The 21,116-nt window shown below is 50.8% G+C and overlaps 1 protein-coding gene and 1 non-coding gene across 3 annotated transcripts in view; both read left to right on the top strand.

Moving 5' to 3' along the window:
• COL22A1 (collagen type XXII alpha 1 chain) overlaps positions 1 to 21,116 on the top strand; it is a 247,900-nt gene that overhangs the window by 166,376 nt on the left and 60,408 nt on the right. For both annotated transcript variants that reach the window (XR_010837384.1, XM_067017097.1), the window contains exons 40-43: positions 7,362 to 7,439; positions 15,653 to 15,688; positions 16,604 to 16,657; positions 17,926 to 17,970. Coding sequence is in view for 1 of the 2 variants with exons in the window: in XM_067017097.1 (XP_066873198.1) it covers positions 7,362 to 7,439; positions 15,653 to 15,688; positions 16,604 to 16,657; positions 17,926 to 17,970 (213 nt within the window). In the remaining variant the exon portion in view is untranslated. The remainder of the gene's footprint in view (positions 1 to 7,361; positions 7,440 to 15,652; positions 15,689 to 16,603; positions 16,658 to 17,925; positions 17,971 to 21,116) is intronic.
• LOC131744294 (U6 spliceosomal RNA) lies at positions 993 to 1,097 on the top strand. Its single transcript, XR_009332083.1, has one exon. It is a non-coding gene; the product is annotated as a U6 spliceosomal RNA (small nuclear RNA).

Raw genomic sequence — 21,116 nt, 5'->3', positions numbered from 1 at the left:
GCAAATGAGGGAAGAGACAGTAGAGGATCTTGTGGAAGGATTGTGTGGGCCAGGCCTGGAGGTGACCACTCATTTCCACCAAACTCCTGACACTACGGGGGAGGGGCGGTTGTCCTCTAGCTGGGCCCTGGGAGGGAAGGCAGACACTCTGGCCAACAGCAGGCGTCTCTTGTTCAGTGCACTTGCAGCCACAGCTCAGAAGAGATGACTTCGCCCATCAGGGAGTGTTCTTAAGAGAACTTTCCTGAGTGATTAGGGAAGTTTTCCTGGAGTTATTTTCACACCGAAGCAGTCGTTCATTGAGTCAAATGCATCAATTAACAATACACTTCTTGGGCTTCCCTGGTGGCGCAGTGGTTGAGAGTCCGCCTGCCGATGCGGGGGACGCGGGTTCATGCCCCGGTCCCGAAGGATCCCACATGCCGCGGAGCGGCTGGGTCCGTGAGCCATGTCCGCTGAGCCTGCGCATCCGGAGCCTGTGCTCCACAACGGGAGAGGCCACAACAGTGAGAGGCCTGTGTATCGCAAAAAAGAAAAAAAAAACCAAACACTTCTTATTTCATCCATTGCATATCCACTGAGCCTCTGCCGTGTGTCAAGCCTGGAGGTGGGCTGTGCGGTGACAGGGATGGGTGTCACGTGTTCTCAGCCCTCTAACAGCTCAGGAGCGGGGGGAGAAGCAGGCTCACGAGTGCTGGGATAGAGGGAGGCTGAGGCACAAGTGAGCTCAGAGGAGGCTCCCGACCCAGCCTCGTTTGACTGTGGAAGGCTTCTTGGAGGAGGTGATGTTTCTCCTGATTTTAAAGTGCATGTAGCCACTGGAAGGGGAAGATGAGGAAGGAGTTCTCTGCAGGGTACTAACGTGGGAGAAGGCCATGGGAGTGTGAAATAGAATGTGTTCAGGGTAGAGCGTGTGCTGTAAATGCACCTGCAGCCAACGAACAATCATCTGACCAGCTCAAATGCATAAACTTAAGGATGCGTGTGACAAGGCCCGCTTCGGCAGCACATGTACGAAAACTGGGATGATACGGAGAAGATTAGCGTGGCCCCTGCTCAAGGGTGACACACAGATTCGTGAAGCGCTCCATGTTCTTGGCTAAGTGATTCTGTACATAGTTAAGTAAAATTTAAGAAGTAAAAAAATCAAATCAAATGCGGTAAAGTTTAGAATTGATGTACAAAAAGAATGTGTGTGACATAGTCAACGATAGACAGTAGAATGTTTATTTTTTGCTTTAGTTTAATATATATTCAAAATCACATAAATTAAAGAATTACTGTATAATTATGATATTTTTATCCACTTACATATATTTATGAAAACAGAGTTTTAAAAATTCTTTTTATGTGCCTTTGGTGTCATGGCCTATCACCCCTAGACCCACTTTCTGAGTCAACCAGCACTTTGCTAAATCAGGTCACCACCCATCCCAGTCAGGTTATTGAAGGTATAACACATTGGGAACCCACACACGCTGCTCTGACTAGAAGTTTTATCTCAAGGCCCAGATACCCATTCTTTTTTTCTTTATTCCTTTTATTCTGTAGTTGTGTCTTGGGGATCTGAGGAACATCACCACAGAGTATGTTGTATTTATTATTTGTAAAAGGCTTGTTTACAGTAATAACCAGGACCTGGAATTTGAGGCCTCAGGAATAACTGCAGTGTCTGCGTTAAACTTTCTTTTGCTTCATGATTTTTCCTGCTCCTCAGGCAGGTGACCTCTGTAATTGTACTAAGCTTGCACTGACTGAGGTCATAGTAGGCCAACGGGCATTCCCCTAATAGTGATTCTGTAGTTCATGGTCAAAGGGGAAAAAACGAGAGAGTTCTTTGAGTGATCTGAGCCAATATTTGGCAACTTCACAGTTTCTGAAGAAAAAAAAAAAAGATTGGAAACAACTCTGCCTGAATTTGAGGGCATGTAAGAGAGTTCCTTGTGCCTGGAACAGTGGGAGAGTGTGGAAAGGAGCAGGAGGCAGGACCGGATTCCGGAGGCCTCATGAGTCCACAGCCAACGGAAGGCGTGTCTCTGAGGTTCCGCTGTGATGCTGTGAGCCCAGCGTCTCCCTGGCAGCACTTCTGTGCTCCCATTCCCGCCTGGAGGAGGACCTGCAGGACCTGGAAGAAATTGATTGCCTCTTGGAAGGAAGGCAAGGGCGCCGGAAAGGGCACCAGAAATGGGAGATGGGGAAAATGGCTTAAAGTGTCCTTTTCTCTGTGATACTTCTGAGGTTGATAAAAATCTACCTCCCAGGCAGTTTTGGGGAAAATGATACAATGCAAATAAAAATAGTTGTCTACATCTGCTTGGCACCAGTACATGCTCTGTAGATGTTAGTGACTCTTATCATTAGATCGCCCTGTGGAGTCCGCTTCAGGGCTGCAGCATGAAGGTGGGGGACCTGTAGGCAGGTTGCTGGAGAGAGAGCCCAAGTGGAAGTGGGAGAGGCAGCAGTGAGGAGTAGAGAGGAAGGCTGAGACCCCGGGAGTGAGGAGTGCAGGGCGCCTTGCCCTGGGGTCCAGTTGACCAGCCGGCTTCACCTCCGTGGGACCCACGGTAAGTCGTGCTGTCCCTTTGGCCAAACACATCCTCCTATTTCAAATGTGAGATGTGTAAACAGATGACCCTTTCAGTGTTCATATTGTATAATATATCTTAGTAAGTTAGAATGTAGTTTAGAATGAAGCTTTCCCTAGTCAGCTGGGAAGGTAGATTGGAATTCAGGTCTTTAGTTGTAGAATGGGGGGCCCATGGGGAGGATGAGGAGGGAGGAAGGGGACACAGAGAGAGAGAGAGAGAGAGAGAGAGAGAGAGAGAGAGAGAGAGAGAGAGAGCAAGGAGTGTTCAGGGGTGTCCCTTGCCCAGGCACTGTCCCCTGGTTCCTGGTGCTGACTGAAAACCCCTAGGGATTTAAGGGTGGGTGCTATAGTGTATAAGGGTTTTCCTGGGCACCTCCTCAGCCCTTCCTAATTACTTACAACTGCGGGAAGACTCTTAAAGATGCCTTTCCTCCTCTTGGCTGGACAAATGAACAGACTTTGCCTCCTTACAGAACTGGGTTAGGATCCCAGCTTAGCTACTTGCAAGATAGATGACTTAAGAGCAAGTGGCTTATTCTTTCAGAGACTCTCTTCCTTTTCTGTATAAAGGATTAAAGCATAGTTAACCCCCAAAGGGCTCCTGTGGGTAAGTGATCTCCCAGCACATAGGTGTTCAGCAGATGTCATTCTCCTTCCATGGCCTCACACATTTCTTCCCTGAACCCTGTTGACCTGGCCCAGGATGTTTTGCAGCCCAAACAGATGCTCCAGAGTCAGTATTACAGATTATAGCTCACATGCCCCCTCTTTTCTCAATCAGGACCCTTCTTGCTTTTGCTGACCGAGCTTTAAGGTCTTTTGCCCTTTTCTTGAAGCCACTTTCTCAGAGTTTCAGTCCATTAAGCTGTGATGTGTAGTTGCTTGGGGGGTAAATGTTAGCATCACAAAGGGCCATAAACGTACCAGGACCAGGCTTGGCTACCCTGCAGCAGAGATCAGTCAGTGACTCAGATTCTGGGCTGGGCTGGGAGAGGTCTTTCATCATGTTCCCTCCTGGGTAAAAAGTTGAATTTGGTCAAAAGCAGAATCTAGTACCTGACAAAATGTGAGTGATGAGAGGTTCATTCATTCGGGCACTCAGGAATTTGCTATTAAGGGGCTATTCCAGGCCCTACACTGGGCATTGTGGATGCGAAAGTGTGTCGATATTGTACCCAACATAGGGTCTGACTCATTTTGGTACTTTACAAATATTTGTTGGATTAATGGTTAAAGGAATGAATGGATAGTTTTCTTCTTCTTTTAAGACGCACAGAAGTCCGAGGGTCAGACAGACAAAATGGGAGGGCAGTGCGTTAAGATTAATGAAGATATATTCGAATATCTCCCAGAAGGCAGAGAGGAGGGCAGGCAGAGGTGGGTTTATGGCAATGTAATGATTGGGCTGAGTCTTAATTGGTGGGTAAGTGTTTGGAAGCTTAGAACCTGGATCAGACAACCTCCCCACGAGGGTAACACCTGGTGCAAGAAGCAGGGGTGTGAACGGACAGCGTGGAAAAATACCAATTCCACCGTTGGTGTGATTTAGCTTTCAGTGGTTAGGGTTTTGTGCTGCACATGAAATACAGCCTCGGGAAGAAGAGGGAAGCCACGATAAAACAGAAAGTAATAGGAAGAAGATCTACGTTAACCACTTTAAAGAGAAACTGGGGTGCAGAACCACATGGATATTTCTGACATTTATGTGTGCTTAGTTTATTTTCTGTCTTCTGATTCAGCTGATAAAATATAATTTTATATATATATATATATATAAAATACTTGATGTTATATGGTTTCTCACCTTGTAAATGAGTCTACGGAAGATACATGGGAATCTGGTAGAATGTTCTTTTTTTCCCCTAATTGATGAGGGTCTTAAGGTGCCAGAGAGGTTATGGGATTTATGCAAAGTCACAGGACCAGATTGACGTTGTTCTGTTACGAACGGAGCTCGGGTGCTCTTGCCTGATTCGCGGCAAAGCCTATCTACAGACACCGGGTTGTGGTGAAGGAAAGTAGTGTTTGTTGCCGGGCCAAGCAAAGAGGATGGGCGGCCAGTGCGACCTGAACCCCTGATGGCTTTCAGACAAGTGTTTAAGAGCCACGGTAAGGTGAGGGTCGTAGCGTGTGTGATCGGCTCGCGGACATTTTTCTGATTGGCTGGTGGTGAGGTGACGGGGTGATGTTTGGGAATCTCCATCATCAGCCAGTCTGGGGTCTGCATGCCTGTGGTCAGCTTCCTCTAGTGGGTGGGGGTCTTCACTTCTGCAGAACAGCTCGAAGGTACGTGTCCGATTGTTACGTACCTCCCTTGAGGAGGAACTAGGAGTCCTGAGACTCCGTTTTCTTGCTCAGCTATTGCGTAGGTTACCATAACTTTCCTTGCTTAACTGCTGTTGCTTTGTGTCTGCTTTCCCTCTCTTCCCTAACTGGTAACTGCTTGAGTCTACTCTTTGGAACTCGGTGAAGGCCAAAGAAGCGAGGACACGACCTGGAGGGGGATGTACTGGGGAAGGTACAGGGTCCTGTTCAGTTTGAGTCACGCCTTCTCTTTGATAACTCTTCAGTCCTGAGAGGAACAGGGGCAGAGGAAGAACGGGAGTAAAGTTTTGGATAGAGAGGTTAGCCATCAACTCACAGGGGAACTAGATTTTAGGGGAGCTCGGTTTCAGCCCTAAGACTGGACTGGTCCTCACCTGACAGCCCGTTTGACCTCTTCTGCCTCATCCTCTCGCTGTTGCAGCGTGCTGGTGCGGAACACGGCACTGATCACATCCATTCTTAGTTCGTTACACTTTGCCCATATTTGCCTTATTTCTTGACTTCCTCCCTTCCCCGCCTTCCCCATGCATACAGATCAGATCTCCTGGCAGTCCCAAGCACCTTGTACTTCCCAGAATCAGCCGTATCGTATTATCCTAAAGAAACAGAATGCACCCTCTGGGGCTCTGAGGAGGATTTCTTGGGGACTGTTTACAGAAGTGAGGGCGAGACGGAGCGGTGCCGCGGCTCTCAGGACACGTTGCCACCGTCCACCTGGAGGGAGGAGGGAAAGAGACAGGGTCACCAGAGTTTAGTGAGAGGTTTGGATTGTGCTTCACCTCTTTTGTGAGAACGTCACAAGCCCTGTTTAGATTTCTCTTCTGAATTTCACACAGAGTATTGAAATTGGGCTCATGGTGGAGCCGTCTTTGGTCTTGGAGTCTGGACCGCGGTTTGCAGTGAATAGACATCCGGCATGAGTTGAACGAGTATATAACTTATATACTCATCCAAGGGACAGTCATAGTGCAAGAAAAACAAATCATCTTGAAGCGTGACTTTTCTTAAAGATCCAAAGTGTAAAGTTTTCAAATTGAGATGGTGGTTACAGGATAAGCTGATGACTAATAGGATTTTCCTTTAATGCTTAAAAACATAAACCATAATAAAGCAGTGTTGCCTAGCAACGCCAGGTTCTACCTGAAATAAATGTGCTGCACATTATCTCATCAGCTCTTCATAATGACCTCCTAAGACTGTTTCCATTTGTCATACAAGTTAACTCATCCTGGAGTTGTTAAGTGGTTTCAACGGGGTCACCCCCCATTTCAGTATCAGGCTTGGCTGTCGTCTGCTGACCTAACAGAGGTGCACAGTTTCTTACACAAAATCCTGGGGGCCCTGTGTGCTTTGGATTGAATTTATTTTGGAATTTAGAAAGGTAATAATTTGCAAGCAACATATATTGCATTTACTGTGGTGTGTGGGGCAGCTTTCCTCCTCAGACTCACTAATATTGATGTAACAGAAATATGTTAAGTATCCATGCAAAACGAGATGTCTAAAGACTGTCAATAGCCTGTGTCAGTACAAGTCAGCACAAGTCAGCTTTGGCTGCCATCTGAGTTAGGATAAGCACTTGTTTTCAGAGGTGGACGATTTTGAAATTATGCAGAAGAAGGCATGACTGTCTCAGCATCCTTCTACGGAAAGTGGCAGGCAGAACTTCTTCCCTTTCCTTCTTTCCTTCCCCTTCTGCACTTCCGATCAACCTCCAGAATGACAGGCACCCGAGAACAGCAGCAACCACGACAGCTAACGTGCATTGACTGCTGTACCAGGCACCCTGTAGACACGGCATCTGTAGGCCTGGCAGCTCCTGCTATTACCCGCCCTTCGTAAATGAAGGACTAAGCTCAGGAAACATGTCACTCTCTTAAGCAAGCAGTGACTACGTGCTGAAGGCAGAACTTAAACATACACTGTATTAACCACCGTGCATGAAGGCAAAGGTTATATCTCAGTCATTCTCCCCGCTCCCACCCCCTGGAAAAGTGACCCACAAAATGTAGGTACTTGGCAAGTTATTGGTGACATGGTGGATTAATGTATTGGTGATGTGGGGATTAAGCCGAAATGTGGGCACGTGGTCGTGTGTCCAGGACGGGGGCAAGGTGAAGTCTGGAGAAAGCACCGTAAAACTTGGAATGGTGGTCACGTTGAGGGGGTGTCACATTATTATAATCACATCTGGAGCCACGGTCAGGGCTGGGGCGTGGTCCGCCCTGAAAGGGGGCGTGGTCACGGTCAGTGGCTGTGGTCCACGTGTGTTGGACTGGGTGGGAGGATGGCAGCTTGGGTGAACTTCAGGGGGCTCTCGGAATCCGGGCTGGGGCAGAAGTGCTGGCTGGAGGGTGTGGTCGGACAGTGGGGGGGGGCATAATTCCCCTGCACCCTGGCTCTCTCTTGCCCAGAGCTGACCTCTTGACCTTGTGTTTTCTCTTTCCAGGGGGACCGTGGTGCACCTGGAGTCCCCGGCTCTCCTGGCAGCCGCGGAGACCCGGGCGTTGGGGTCGCTGGCCCTCCTGTGAGTCCTTATCCACCCAGCACCCCCTTGCTCCCTGGCACACAGCCAGCCCCTGCTGGCTCCGAAGAGACCTGCTGCTCAGGCCCTGCAGCAGGGACACGCCTTTCCCGGCTAGTCTGGTAGTGGGTCGTTGATGCCTGGGCCAGCCAGGCTGTAGGTCTGTCCACCATGACTGACACTGCTTCTAAAACTTGGTGTGTTTCTTATAGGAATAAGGCTTTTCTGGGGAGACCAAGACTTGTCTCATTCAAAGAGGAGTGAGAGAACAAAACTCACTCAAAAATAAAAAGGAGAAAAAAGGGCTCCCTGGCCAAACTTTGCAAAAACTGAGGCATAGCCAGTGAGCGTGACTTGGTTGGGAAAGGGGTGTGATGTGGGAGAAACAGCATGCTTTCATGTATTTCAGGCAAAAATGAGTTCATTACCCCTCTTGCTCTAGTTAACACACAGGTGAGAACGTAAGTGGAATCAAGAAGGTTTTTATCTCCACAGTAAAATCTAGGAAGTGGTCTTTGGATTGGTGGTTTTGATGAATAATATTCACATCAGTCTCCCGGTGTGAGCTGGCAGGCTCCCTGGAGGTGGTACCTGTAAGAACTGTGAAACCTTTGAGCTGTGAGAGGTCATGAGGGTCCATGACCCCCAGGCCCCATCCAAGTCGAGGACTGCTGTGAGTGTCTTCAACCAGCAGACCCTGAAGACCTCCAGAAACAGGAGACATTCTTTCAAAGCTCGTACGTCGGGATTGGATATTTGGACAGTTATTTCTGTAGAGAATAGACATTTTTTGGGAATTTCCTTCCAGAGAGTGTAGGATTACGGTTGTCTGTATCTTCTACCGCTGCTTCTAATTCTTCCCTTTGTACCACAAAGAGCCCACCTCCTCCCTCCATCCCCACCCCTCTTACTGAATGTTGACTTTCAGAACTTAAGACCACTTTTCAATCCTGGGGTTTTATCTTCTTTTTCGTCCCTTCTTTGCTAAAGACACAGTACCTTATTCATGCGCCTTAAACTTGCATTTACTGGTTTTTTGGCGGCCGTGTTGCCTTAGTCTGTTTGGGCTGCTGTAACAAAAATTCCTTAGACTGGGTGGCTTAAAAACAACAGAAATTTACCTTCCACAGTACTAGAGGGTGAGAAGTCCAAGATCAAGGTGCTGGCAGATTCAGTGTCTGGTGAGGGCCCACTTTCTGGTTCATAGATGGCTATTTTTTGTACATCCTCATGTGGTGGGTGGAAGGGGTCAGGGGGCTTTCTGAGGTTTCTTTAGAAATACTAATTCCATTCATGAGGGCTTCACCCTCGTGACCTAATCACCCCAAACCCCTATTTCCAAATACCATCGCATTGGGGGGTAAGGTTTCTATGTTTGAATTTTGGGGAGACGCAAACATTCAGTCTGTAGCACTTGTCTTCCTCTTGTTTAAAGGAAGCTCCAATACGCAGTGGTTTTCAGATACTGTTGCTAAGCCTCTTAATAGCCAAACTGCCCACGTATCATTGTTGGTACTGTTGTTATTATTATCTTAACCCAGAAGCACAATCTAACTTCACCCCCATTCAATGTAATCTGACTGTAAACTGGAGCAGTGCAGGACCCGGTCTCTGCTTGGTTTTGCATTCAAGAAATAAACGAATCCCATTCATTCCTCATCTGTCTCTCAAAGAATTGGAGAGGAACTCCAGTATACTACCCACAATACCGCTTGTTAAGTTTAAAGCCCCTTTTCTCCCCCCGGTGGTGCTCTTACACCCCAGGACTGGTCTTGGGCCTCTCACTTTGTCCCTGAAATTCCCCGGGGCACTCTCTTCTCTGGCCACCCCCTCCCAAGTGGGCCTCGTGCCAGAAATGACCACGTCACTTCCACCCCAGCCCCCAGCAACGGGGCTACCTTCAAGGTGGTAGGAAGACCGGTGGCCTTGTGTCTTCCTAAAGGTCCCCGGAAACCAGGGAGAAGGCAGGTGGTATCCTCTTGGAAATGTCCAGTTTTAGTCTGTTTTTCTTAGAAGAGATTCTCCGCTAAAATTTCTGATGAACCAACCCTCTATTACATCGGTTTTATCTTTTGTCTTTGGCTATTTTTTTTTCATCTGCTGGTAGCCAGAAGGAGCAGCGGCACAAGATGTATTGAAGAAACATAGCGGTCCAGGCTTCCTTATTTCTGAAATCCTGCTTTTCACAGGGCCTGCTCTGTTAGAGTTAGGATTCTGAATCATGCAGGAATTAGCCCCTTAGGAGAGAAGCGGACTGAAAGAGGAACCGCAGGGCTGTAACGTGGGTGGTCCCTCCGTCCGTCCCGTCCACTCCCCAGGATTCATCATATCAAAAGCCCTTAGTGAGAAAGCCAGACGGCAGAGGCGGGCACTCTTGGCCCCACCTCCAGCTTCAGAGCCACGACATCGCCCAGGAAATAACGTCACTACCCAGGTGATTCCACCTGAAAAGTAATTGGCTGCTTCCAGCCAAGAGGCCGAAAATCAACTCTTCCGTGTCCTTCCTCCACTTCGATTTACTGAAAGCCTCCGTGGTGGGTGAAACGTTACTGAATTTTCACAAATTCCGCCTCCGGCTGATGCTCCTTCCTAATGGCCTGGCTGGCTGTAACGGGGGTTCGGGGGTGTGTCGAGAGCGGGTGTGCGGAGAAGGTGGAGAAGGGGTGCCGACGGGCTGCGAGTTCACCCCTCGCACGCCTGTGCTTTACAGGAGCCCTGCCACTGGCTGAGTGGTCCGTATCCGGTCCTGTGCTGAGCCCGGAAGCGTCCACATCCTCAGACCTTCAGTCCCGTGAAAGCCAGTTTATCCCTTGGTGAAGGCTGGGATTCTGCGGGAGCATCTCCTGAGAACAGGATTCAAGGGCAAGGAGCTTATCTGGGAAATCGTCTCAGAAATCACCCCTTAGGGAGTGGTAGCCTGCGCTGACAAGCCCTTGGAGAGTAGGGTGCGGCCGCAGGGCTGTTCTTGGAAAAGGGCGGCAGAGGCGGGGCGCTTGCGTGCCGAGTCCTGCTGGGCATTGGTGGAAGGCTGCTTCCGGGGAGCTGCCCTGCACTCGGGGCGAGCACCCCCTCACGGCCACAGACGCCCCCGGGGCAGGCGCCCGCTGCGAGGAGCTGCCAGGTGGGCGCGTGCCCAGGGGATTTGGAGAGGGGCCCTGAAGGTGCCTGCTTCGTCAGTGTCCTCCAGGTGGACGGTCTGAGGCTCCGAAGGCGAGGTGACTTGGCCGAAGTCACGCAGCGAGTCCAGGGCCAGGGCCAGGCTGCAGATCCCGGCCACGTCCTCCAAAGCCGGTTCTGTTCCTCTGCTTCAGCTCTCCTGTGGCTTTGCCAGGATGGGCAGGGCTGTTCGCTTCCGTTACGTGCTCCCGTGAAGGCTGGTTCCTTCTCGTCCTCCCTCCCGTGGCACTGAGCTCCAAGGCCTTCGGCGTCCAGGAGCAGCGCCGACCCCTGGAAGGAGCCCGGAACTTTCTCTGCCGACCTCTGCACCTCATGGGGCAGGGGGTGGATGGAGAGGCAGTTGCCTGGAGTCTTGGCTCCTCCCTTCAAGACGTTAACCCAAAAAACCCCTTTAATCTTCAGGTTGCCTCTGAACTTCCTTTTGCAGGGTCTGAGGGCAGATCAAAGTGCTGCTGAACCTCACTGAGCCTCGGAGCCTGAGGTCTGAGTCTGCAAGGGCAGGATTCCCGCTGGCAGCCCGCACCCCAAGACTCCGTGCTGAGCGGTAGTTTCCTAGTGGATCAGGGGTGCTGGGTGGATTACAACGTGGTGGTATTGGTAATAGCACTTGGAACCTTGCCTTGGACCTTTTGAGGTCATAAAAATCCTTCCCAGACGTCTTTCTCAGCCTTTGCTGCCTGAAATTGCATCTCCGTTCTCTACATCTTCAGTTTTCCCTCTCGGGAGTCACTTGTTCTGACGCCTGTTTGCCCAGGCGCTGAGGGTCACATACAAAGAAAACTAGCTCAGCAGCCCTTAATAGACCAACAGTGTGATAGGGGAAGGAAGCATGGAGCTGACTGTGTGCAAAAACATATGTCAAGTGTTCTAACTGGAAGGTTGTTTTTTTTTTTTTTTTCCTGCTCCGCCTCTTCCAGGGAGTAATATAATAAGAGAAGAAACGAAAGGCACTAAAAGCTAGAGCAGTCATGACTGCAGCTCACGTGGCCTGCCTACTGGCAGGGTCCAGCGTGAGCAGGGCACCCACACCCCTTCTCTCATTTATCTCGTGGACAACTTCTCATCCAATCCTCCCAGCCTTCCAGACAGATCTCGTTCTCCCTTTCATTTTATGAATAAAGGAAACCACTTAAGAGATGTGACACTTGCCTGAAGTCACAGTTAGGATGTGGTAGAGCTGGGATTGGATGCCAGCATTCCAGCTCCAAGCAGATGCCCAAGCAGGGCGGTGGTAGAACAGAAGTTCACACTTACATTGTCCTCTCCTGTGCCAGGGTCTTCTCGACGTACGTTACTGCTTCCGAACTGTTGACCTGCAAGTCTAGCCGTTGTTTCTGTTCATATGTCGTATCTGCTGGTATAGGCCAATTCCTTTGGTTCTGAGAACCACAGAGCCACTCCTGTTGTCCCGGAGTTAGGCTGGCCTGTGGCCCCTCGAAATGAGCATGTGCAGCCAGCTAGCCCCACCCGCCCGGCTGCTACTTGGGGACACCAGGCATTTCTTGAGAGGAACCTCAAAGCCGACACTCAGGACAGGCTCTTCAGGGCTTCATTCCCGGCCACGCGCTCTCGCCTTGCACTGTGCTCAGAGCAAGGTCCCGTGGGCAGAAGAGGAGGGGCTGGGGAGGAGCCTTACTGACAACGCACCGCCCCAGACCCCAGGGCTCCCTGTATAACCAGGAGCTGAATATCCCAATCTTGGCTCTTTAGATTAAAGTCTCGGGATTCTTCTCTTGATGGAGAAAAAAAAGGGGGGGGTGGTCAATAAATTTCTACTCTCACTTCTGGCTGGAAACTCTCCTTTCTAATCTCAACAAGGCTTTTTGTTGTTCCTAATAATAATTCCTAAGGCATACTGGGCACTTACACAACGGGCCAGGCTCCGGTGGGAGGCCCTTTACGTGCACTGCCCTCCTCAGTCTTTGTAGTGGTTCTGTGAGCCTGAACTATGCTTGTTTCCAGCTTACAGATGAGGAAACTGAGGCTTAGAGAGGTTCAGACAGTGCGCCTGGCTCACTGGGCTGATGAAAGGCAAGCCCAGCACATAGCCTGGTATCCGTGAGCCCTTCGGATAAAGGATTATGGAGAATAAAATGAGCTGTGTTTTCAAATAGATATCTATGGGAGGAGGGAGGAAGAGGGGATCAGATTTCAAATTTATATAAATGGCAATATTTTAATTGATGAGACGAGATTTATTGTTTGGTCTCAGAACTTCCCACCGTCTGGACTTCGCTTACAGAACAGTTTAGCGCTGCCCGGTCACTGTGTTTCCTGTACACCCGTACTTGGGCGTCGAGGCTGGAGCAGAGCCAGGTTTGATTTTTCTGGCAAGACTGCCATCGGGAGGCACTTGATGTCCGGTGGTGTCTTGCTGTGACATTCACACCCTTTGATAGCCAAGATGTAGATGAGTTAGCACATCAGGGCTCGCAGATTGGTGCTATTCTGGTTCAGTCAGTTCTTTTTGATGTGTTAGCTAGAATACTTCTGTATGGAGAGATGTCCCCTCATTTACAATTCGGATACCCGGTGGAATAGCTCACATGGAAGGCAGAATCTAAATGTTTTCCCTTTAATCAGTTTCAAATAACGACTTGGTTCCCTAGCATCTTGCAAAGATGATCAATGAGGTGTTTTTGTTTTTTATCAATAATTTTGAACCCATGGATTTAAACAAACATTTGACTTGTTTTAATATATTGCAGTTAATTCTTCCTCTTGCTGTTCGAATGGTCTTATTTTATGCAAATAGGAGACTATTCAAGTTGACCCTGCAGTCTCTGGTAGTTTCCTTGCTCTTTGGAATGACAGGATGTTCCAGATTTGTACAGACTCCTTACCCAGATCTGGGATCAGTCATTTCTACAAGGAGCTGGCGTTCCTTTTAGTGGAAAAATGGTGTCAAAGACCAAAATACGTATTTTGGGTAAAGTGGCTCTTGAACAAACCCATCAGAGGGCGTAATCTCGGAAAAGAGGGTCATTACTGTTGAACACATGTTTAGGCTTCAGATTTAGGAATGACATTGGGAAGTCATGATACAATCCCTCCTCCACAACACTTTTCTATTTCTTAAAGGTATACGAGCGAGATAGCGTGGGGATGCCTGTTACGGGCCAGGCACCGGTCTGGTTCTCTACTTAGAGGGTCTTCTTCTATTTCTGATCACACAAGGCAAGGTGATCACTTAGCTTTGTATTTGTGCTGAGGAGTCTGAAGCTCAGAGGAGCTAACATGCTCAAGGTCAAACGACTAATAATTGATAAAGCTGCGATTTGAAATGAAGACCTTTTTGACAACGAAATCCATGCTTCACATGTAGATTTCATATTAAATGATGGAAGAGAAGAATTTGGAGCTTAGTCTAATGAACAAGTCAGACGCTTGAGGTGGATCATGGAGTTTAATTTGGAAACAAAAGGTGCCTCTAAAATCTGACAGCATTCCCCAGGCCAGTAATACACTGTCCCTAAGCCCTTTCCTTGAAGAATAAGTGTGCAGTCTCAGTAAGGAGCCACTTAGAAAGGAACGAAGTTCGGATGTGTGTATATTGGTCCTTGTGTACCATGGACCTACAGCTTGACAGAGCGGTGAGAGCTGCTGAAGGGAGAATGAGCTGTGAGTCAGGTAGACCCCAGGTGGGATTCTGAGTCCATTGTCTCACCTGCTCGACTTGCCCTCTTGGCTTGTAGGCCTCTGGAGATTCCCCTACTTCCTTTAGTGATGAAGTCTGCACTTAAAATGCTTACTTTCTTCTATCAGGCAGTTCTGGGACACATTTGGGGGGCAGGCTTTTAGGTTCCCTGGTCCGTCATATACTGCCAGAAGCCTGTGCCTCTGAGTGAAGTCTCCTCTCCCTCTTGGGCTATCTCGGAAGCCCGCACGGGCGCTCCTGCAGGGATGCACGGGTGCACGGGACCGAGAACAGGCGGTAGGACTCGACCCGCCTGGCGAGTGACCCCCGATGTGGCTTGGGTTGGTTCTTTGTCTCTTCTGGGCCTTCGGTGGATCGTCAATGAAAAGGATGATAACACGTGATTGTCCGGTTCTCCTCATACCATAAAATGTTAATTTTATCAGAGTACCGTGTGCCGTGTTCCGCCGTGTCCTGACCACGCCCGGGGCCGTGCCGAGCGCCCCCAGGACAGCACGCAGCCCTTTCGTAGACAGGGCAGACGGGCCCCGAAGCGGTGACAGCACTAGGCCACACGTCTGAGAGGGGCCGCACCCAGGGGCTGGGGACCACTTCTAACGAGCCTCCCGGGAGAAGCCGGGGAAGGTTTCCAGGGGTGCTGACATCTAAACTGAGAAGCAGCGTGTAGCGAGAATATGTCCAGGCAGAAGGGCAGGGCAGAGTCTTCTCAGGGTTGAGGGACCATTCTCCTCACTGCAGGACCCGAAAGTAGACACTAATGCCTCAGGCAAGGGACGCATCTTCAGTGCAACATTGGAAGCCAGATTCTAGGCTGGTCACACTTGCAGGACGGCAGAGCCGTGTGCATGTGCGTGTGTGTGTATGTGTGTACGCACGCGCACACCCACTTGTAGGGGTGTGTGTGTGTGTGTGTGTGTGTGTGTGTGTGTGTGTGTACGCGCGCAGCCACTTGTAGGGGTGAGGGGTGAGGAGGGACACCACTGCAGCATCAGCCAAGCAGGCCACTCTGGGGATCCTGGCTCTGGATGTACCCGCCCTCCCAAGGCCTGCGCTGCCCGAGCAGGAAGGGGGCACAGCACAAGGACGCTGGGATGCTGGTTCCACTCCACACTGGAGCTGGACATGGGCTCAAGTGTCAGACATCCGGTGGGTGCCAGGATGGGGTGGCACTAGTTCGGGGGCAAATGGAGAAGGTTCCAGGAAGATTCCCACGTGCAGCGATAGTGGGTGGTATGAGAGGGTGTGACAGTATGTCTTAAAGATGGGGGAAGTCAGCTCCTCCTTTCAGGACAGTTAAAGACCTAGCTTAGAAGTAAACACCACAGCACGTTTACATAAACATTTCACTTCTCGTTAGCTCATCTGTTTGTTTGTTTCTTAGGGCCCCTCTGGACCACCAGGAGAAAAAGGGCCTCAGGTACAGTACGATTTAAATAACGGGCTGGGTTTTGATGGGAGAAATTATGCGATCAAAGCAATTTCAAATTGCAGGGGCCAGAAAATACAATAGCTTCAAACAATCTTTAACGTTAAACAGTGCAAACTCTCCGAGGTATAAGCACTGACCTGTGGAATGGTGGGGTAGGAGGGGGTGGGCTGTTGTCCAGTGCGGTGAGCACGGGTGATCGTTGGGCGGGCCGATGCTGCCTTTGCTTTCTGCTGTCTCTGCTTCCCAGAAGCACAGCCATGGTTTAACAAATTCAATCAAATTGCCAGAGGAACTAATTTTGAATCCTGGCTTCACGCCCCCGGCCACGTAGCCCTGAGCAAGTGAGGGCTCTCTCTTAATCTGTCAGGTGGGTGGAAGACACAGGAAAATTCCGACAGGAAGTGAGATCTGTCATGAAAGATGATTTGTGCTGATTCCTGATACTGTCTAGAAATTTTCAGCAGACTGTGGGGAATGACTTTGCAATAAAAAATAGTGACGGTCACGTGAGTGCCGGGCTCTGAGCTGGGCCTCTCATCGGGCGATCCACCCAGCCGGCCAGCACCCGGGGCTGGTTATCCACCCGGCACCCGGGGTGAGCTCAGGCCCGTCTCCCCGCAGGAGCTGCCCTGTCCACTCTAAGAAAGGGGCCTGCGAAGGGGGCCTGGGCAGTCAGGCTCACGGGGCAGACTTTCCGAGCATCCTTTCTGTGTGTATTTAACACATCCACCTCCGCCAGCGCAGTGAAATGCGTAAGCTCTGAGCAGGCAGCTCTCAGGCACCCACGTTCCATCGCAGAGTCCTCAGAGCACCAGGCCTTTTATACAGGGAGAACCGACCCCAGGAAAGGGGGGGCCTTATTTTGCTTAAACTGAGGGCGGGATGTCTTTTCTTTCTCTTCAGGGATCTCGAGGCCCACCTGGATTCCCCGGTCCCCAGGGACCAGCTGGCCAAGACGTAAGTAAAGGCAAAGGGTGCAGGCTGTGTCTCCCGAACCCTTCTCCAGCCTCTCCCGGCCTCCCTTGACCAGGATGCCCCATGGGAGATGGTCATCTTCACTAGTCCCCCCTCCCCCACGAACATTTCTATGTTTTGCTCCTCTCTTCCCTGTGCCCTGTAAGCTTGCATTGTCTAGTTTCACTTCTTTTGCTTTCGTGTGATGCTTTCAGAAACTTGTAAGCTCCTGGTTACGCCATACAATGCCTTCTATTGTTTTGTCAGTTTTCTTTTGTACCTAGCTGGTCAGTTCTGCTCAAATCAGGTATCATCTTCTCCATGGACTTGTTCCTAACTCATCCGTGGAATGGCTTTCTCCCTTCAAGGGAATTCTACAGACTTAACCTAACACTCTTTGACCCTGTATCTCTTCCCACTTTGCGACAGTGATAATCGTCTCTTATCTCTGTGATCTGACTTTCGTTCAGATAGATCTGAGCTCCAAGACGGTAGGAACCATGTGTCTTATGCACCTCTAGGTCCTTGATGCCTAACAGGATGACAGGCACGTAGATGTTACTCGAGACAGACTTACTGACCAGATGGATAAGAGACAGCCATAAATTTTTGGAGCAGAGGCCTAGCGCCATTAACCAGTAGTGCTAGACTCCTTGCCTAGATTCGCATCTTTCCACGTCTGTAGTTTTGGTTCACTAAAAGCAGGAACCGTAAATCACCCTCCCCTTCCCTTCCTTGGGTTCCGTTTCAGAGAAGAAAGTTACCCTCTCGTTCATGTCTCCAAATACTTGAATTTATCGTATCTGCTCCACTCTCAGTATTACGCCCTTATAGACAGTTCAGTAGAAGAGCCTTCCTCTTTTTCAAAGTTGGGCCTTCCGCCTGTGTTTGGAAAAGGATGGCAGAAATTTAAGATAGGTGTGTGTGTGTGTGTGTGTGTGTGTGTGTGTGTGTGTGTGTGTACACAAACGTGCACACACACATACACACTTTGTATGCATGAGTGGTTTTCAGTTTCATGTTTTGGAAAGGAGTTACAGGAGGGGTGGTTTACTCTTCTGAGCGTTTGTCACAGGTGACTATTTCCTGAGGAGCTTCGGGTATCCAGCTGAGACTGGAAACCGTGAATTTTTACTGGTGCCAGTCTTCGCGGTGGGGTGATTGTTTTTCTACTGAGTCACACTTGGCGGATTATAGCGGTTGGGGGAGGGGGTGTGCAGGGTGGATCAGGGTTATGCCTGAACTGATGTTTTCTTTCTCTCTTGTCTTAGGGTGTACCTGGAAATCCAGGAGAAAGAGGGCCTCCTGGCAAACCCGTATGTCATCTAAGTGTTCGGGATGAATCTTGATCGTCAGTCAGGGGTTCGGGCAGAATAAAATGCAACTCGTGTGGCTCAGGAGGCTTTAAGAAGGGGATTTTTACAAAGCTGTGAGCAGGGACCTAAGCAGAGATGCTGTGCCACCCAGAGATAAAGCACAGAGGGAAGCCAGTACCACCTCGTGCTTCCCTTCAGAGCCAAGAGAAAGCGAGGCTGGTGGGGAAGATGGGGGCTGTCATTGTGGGTTCAAAGCCACTGCCAGGAAGCCTGGCCAGAGGCAAGGAGGGGGCAGTGCCTCCGCCCCCCACTCCAGTTTCCTAATGTGCCTCTTATTGGTCGAGCTCGCCCGAGAGCCAGCAGGCAGGTGAGTCCCCCGACACATCCCCGGGGTGCAGCCTCCTGGGCCTGGAGCAGGACAGAGAAGGATGAATGGTGATTTGGGGGTGAGAAAATGGACAAGAGCCGCGTTCACGGCAAGTTCCTCACTGGCCCGTGTCCTGCCTTTTCGTTCAGTAATGTCAGTACCTCCTGGCTTCACCCTTTTTAGAGCAGAAGAAGCTTTCTTTCCTCTCTCACAGCGAGAGCGAGTTGAGCGGAAATGGACAGCCCTGTGTGTCTGGTCCCGGCTGTGGATCCGCACTTTAGCCCAAGGCTCCTGCAGGCCTCCTTCATGTGCAGTACACCTACCTTCTGGAGAAGCCCCTCCCAATTAAGTTACCAATGCCAGAGAAGCCCCAAAGGCTTAGCCACTTCACCAGGCCACACGTGGGCCCTCCAGGGAAGGAACAGTGAAGATGAGCGGGTCTGGGTGGGTGGGGTGACAGCTGTGAAGATACAGGAGAAATGAGTCCATCAAAAGATACTACCCGACACGGAAGAGCCGGTGGCAGCTGCAGCTGGGGAATCGCAGGCCTCAGGGCTGCTGTCAGACACCAGTAAGCTCCCCCGGCCAGGAGCTGCCCCTCAGGATGGGTCGGAGAGGCCATCTTTCTCCTCTGTGAGCCTGACCTGCTACAAGTTTGAGGCAAGGACCCCAGGCCTGGAGGCCCCTGAGGGCGTGGACATCTGTTCCTGACTTATCCGGGCTGCTGGGCACAGCAGAGATCTGGAGGGGCACCTGGTCTGCCTAGAAGGGTCCAGGAGCTTTTCACTGAAGCCCTGCCAGTGAGAAGAGTGACAGGTCTTGCTGGAGGTTAGAGGTGGGCTTATTCACAAGCTCCTCCCCCTCCATGGCGTCAGAGTGACAGCAGCCACCCCAGGACCCAAGTGCAAGTCCCAGGTGAAGTGGGTGAAAGAGTAAGGCTCAGGCCAGAGGCTGAAGGGGGTTCAGATGACCTCTCCCAAATCCAGCCCTTGACACCTCTGCAGAGAAAATTCCATCAGCAGAGTCCAGCTGACAAGGTGGGCTAGCTGGGACGCCCACAGCTGGTCACGGGCAGAGAGAGAGAGAGAGAGAAGGAGAGAGAGGATGGGTCTCTTTTTGGCTACCTGTAAATTCGCTGAACACACTCCCCCCAGGTGGTCCCAAGTACCACTGGGTAGCTGTCATTCTCTGTGATCTCGCTAATCAGATGAGTCATGTTTTCAAGGGTCCCCAAGTCTCCCCCTCTGGTTCAGTGATTCACCAGAAGGACCCCCAGAACTCAGGAGAGCTGTCAGGCTCACGATGCTTGATGGCTTATTACAGTGAAGGATACAGATTCAGAGCGCCACAGGGAGGAGACGCACAGTGCAGAGTCCCTGAGAGCCGAGGCTCAGGATTCCGGGGTCCCCTCCCAGCGCTCCGTTTTCCCAGCCGTCGTGTGTAACCAGAGGCCACGTGCATGAGCGCGAGCGCTCTGAACTGCGGCAGGCGTCGCCACTGGGGGGCGCTCAGGCAAACCTTGGTGTCCAGGTCTTGCCGGTGTGGTGGGCCTCGCTGGCTGGTCTTGGTCACCCCACCGTCTCCAGCCCTCCCGCGTGGCCCAAGGACCCCACCATAGATCACACTGTTAGCATAAGTTATCTGCGTGGCCCAGGACCCTAGGTAAACAAAGGCACCCTTACGGGGCAGGGCACCCCAAGGACTTGGAAGTTATCTCCCAGGAGCCAGCCGGGGCGGACCTTTGGAATGTGCAGGCTTTGGACAACCCAGGCCTGCTGAGCTAAGACTTTCCTACAGTCATCAACCCTCAGGGGCTGGAGAGTGGGGCCTGCACTGCAGTGTTTCTCCAGTGCTGCACCCCTAGAATCCCTGTCCTGGGAATCCCTCTGTCTAGCCTTGGCTTCTCTGGAAGCAGAGCCTCTGGTGAGGATGCTTGTGCCAACTGATTGAGGAGAAGCCTGCCAGGACTGAAGAAAGCAGGGCATGGTGGGGAAAAGGCAGTCAAAGTTGTGGGCGCCGCTGGAATCCAGGCTCAGTCTGATCCTACGGGGAGCAAGCGGCACCGCAGAGCTGGCCCATCTCGAGTCAAGAGGCCGGCCGCTCTCACCTCCGTGTCAGCTCGTTATTGACCGTGTAACGTCTCTGCGTGACCTTCCGGCCAGCGTCCCGGCAGCTGGCGGTTGGGCACACCAGGAGGGAAGGAGGCTCTAAGCAGGGCACAGACTATGTCTCCTGTACCCCAGCACTTGCCACTCCTGTTCTCTTATCCCATCAACAACCAGCTCCTCCAGAGCGAACATGGCAATCTCTGATGCGTCCTGTGTCCACCTTCAGAAGGCCACCACCCCACAACGGCCTTGCTCCTGTGTATACAGACCTATCTTGTGAGACCCACAGAAATGGACTGCAACAGGACATTAACTGAATTATCCCCAAGGCCATGCTGTACCTAGACAGAAAACGCACTCCTTGTTCTCTCTCCTTTTCCAACTGATGCCCAGCCGTGCTAATAGAGCTCGTTCTAACTCTACAAGGGGCTCAAGTGACAGCAGAAAAATATTCCAAAGAATACAAGGCCAGCGGTGTGAAAATGTCCCAATTTGAACAATAGGAATCTTAGGTTATTAACTTCCCAGGGGAAAATATAAGGCGTCAAAATAAAACCCCTCTCCCCCTTTTAAAGCTTTAATTAACGTGGCACAAGTTGGCCTCCCCCCTGAGGGTCGGTCTCAGGTAACTAAGGACGTTCTCGGCTTTGTTCAGCAGATGCAACCCACGG

This window comes from Kogia breviceps, chromosome 17 (assembly GCF_026419965.1).
Source record: "Kogia breviceps isolate mKogBre1 chromosome 17, mKogBre1 haplotype 1, whole genome shotgun sequence".
Classification (NCBI taxonomy): domain Eukaryota; kingdom Metazoa; phylum Chordata; class Mammalia; order Artiodactyla; family Physeteridae; genus Kogia; species Kogia breviceps.
This window is presented reverse-complemented; position numbering and strand designations above follow the sequence as displayed.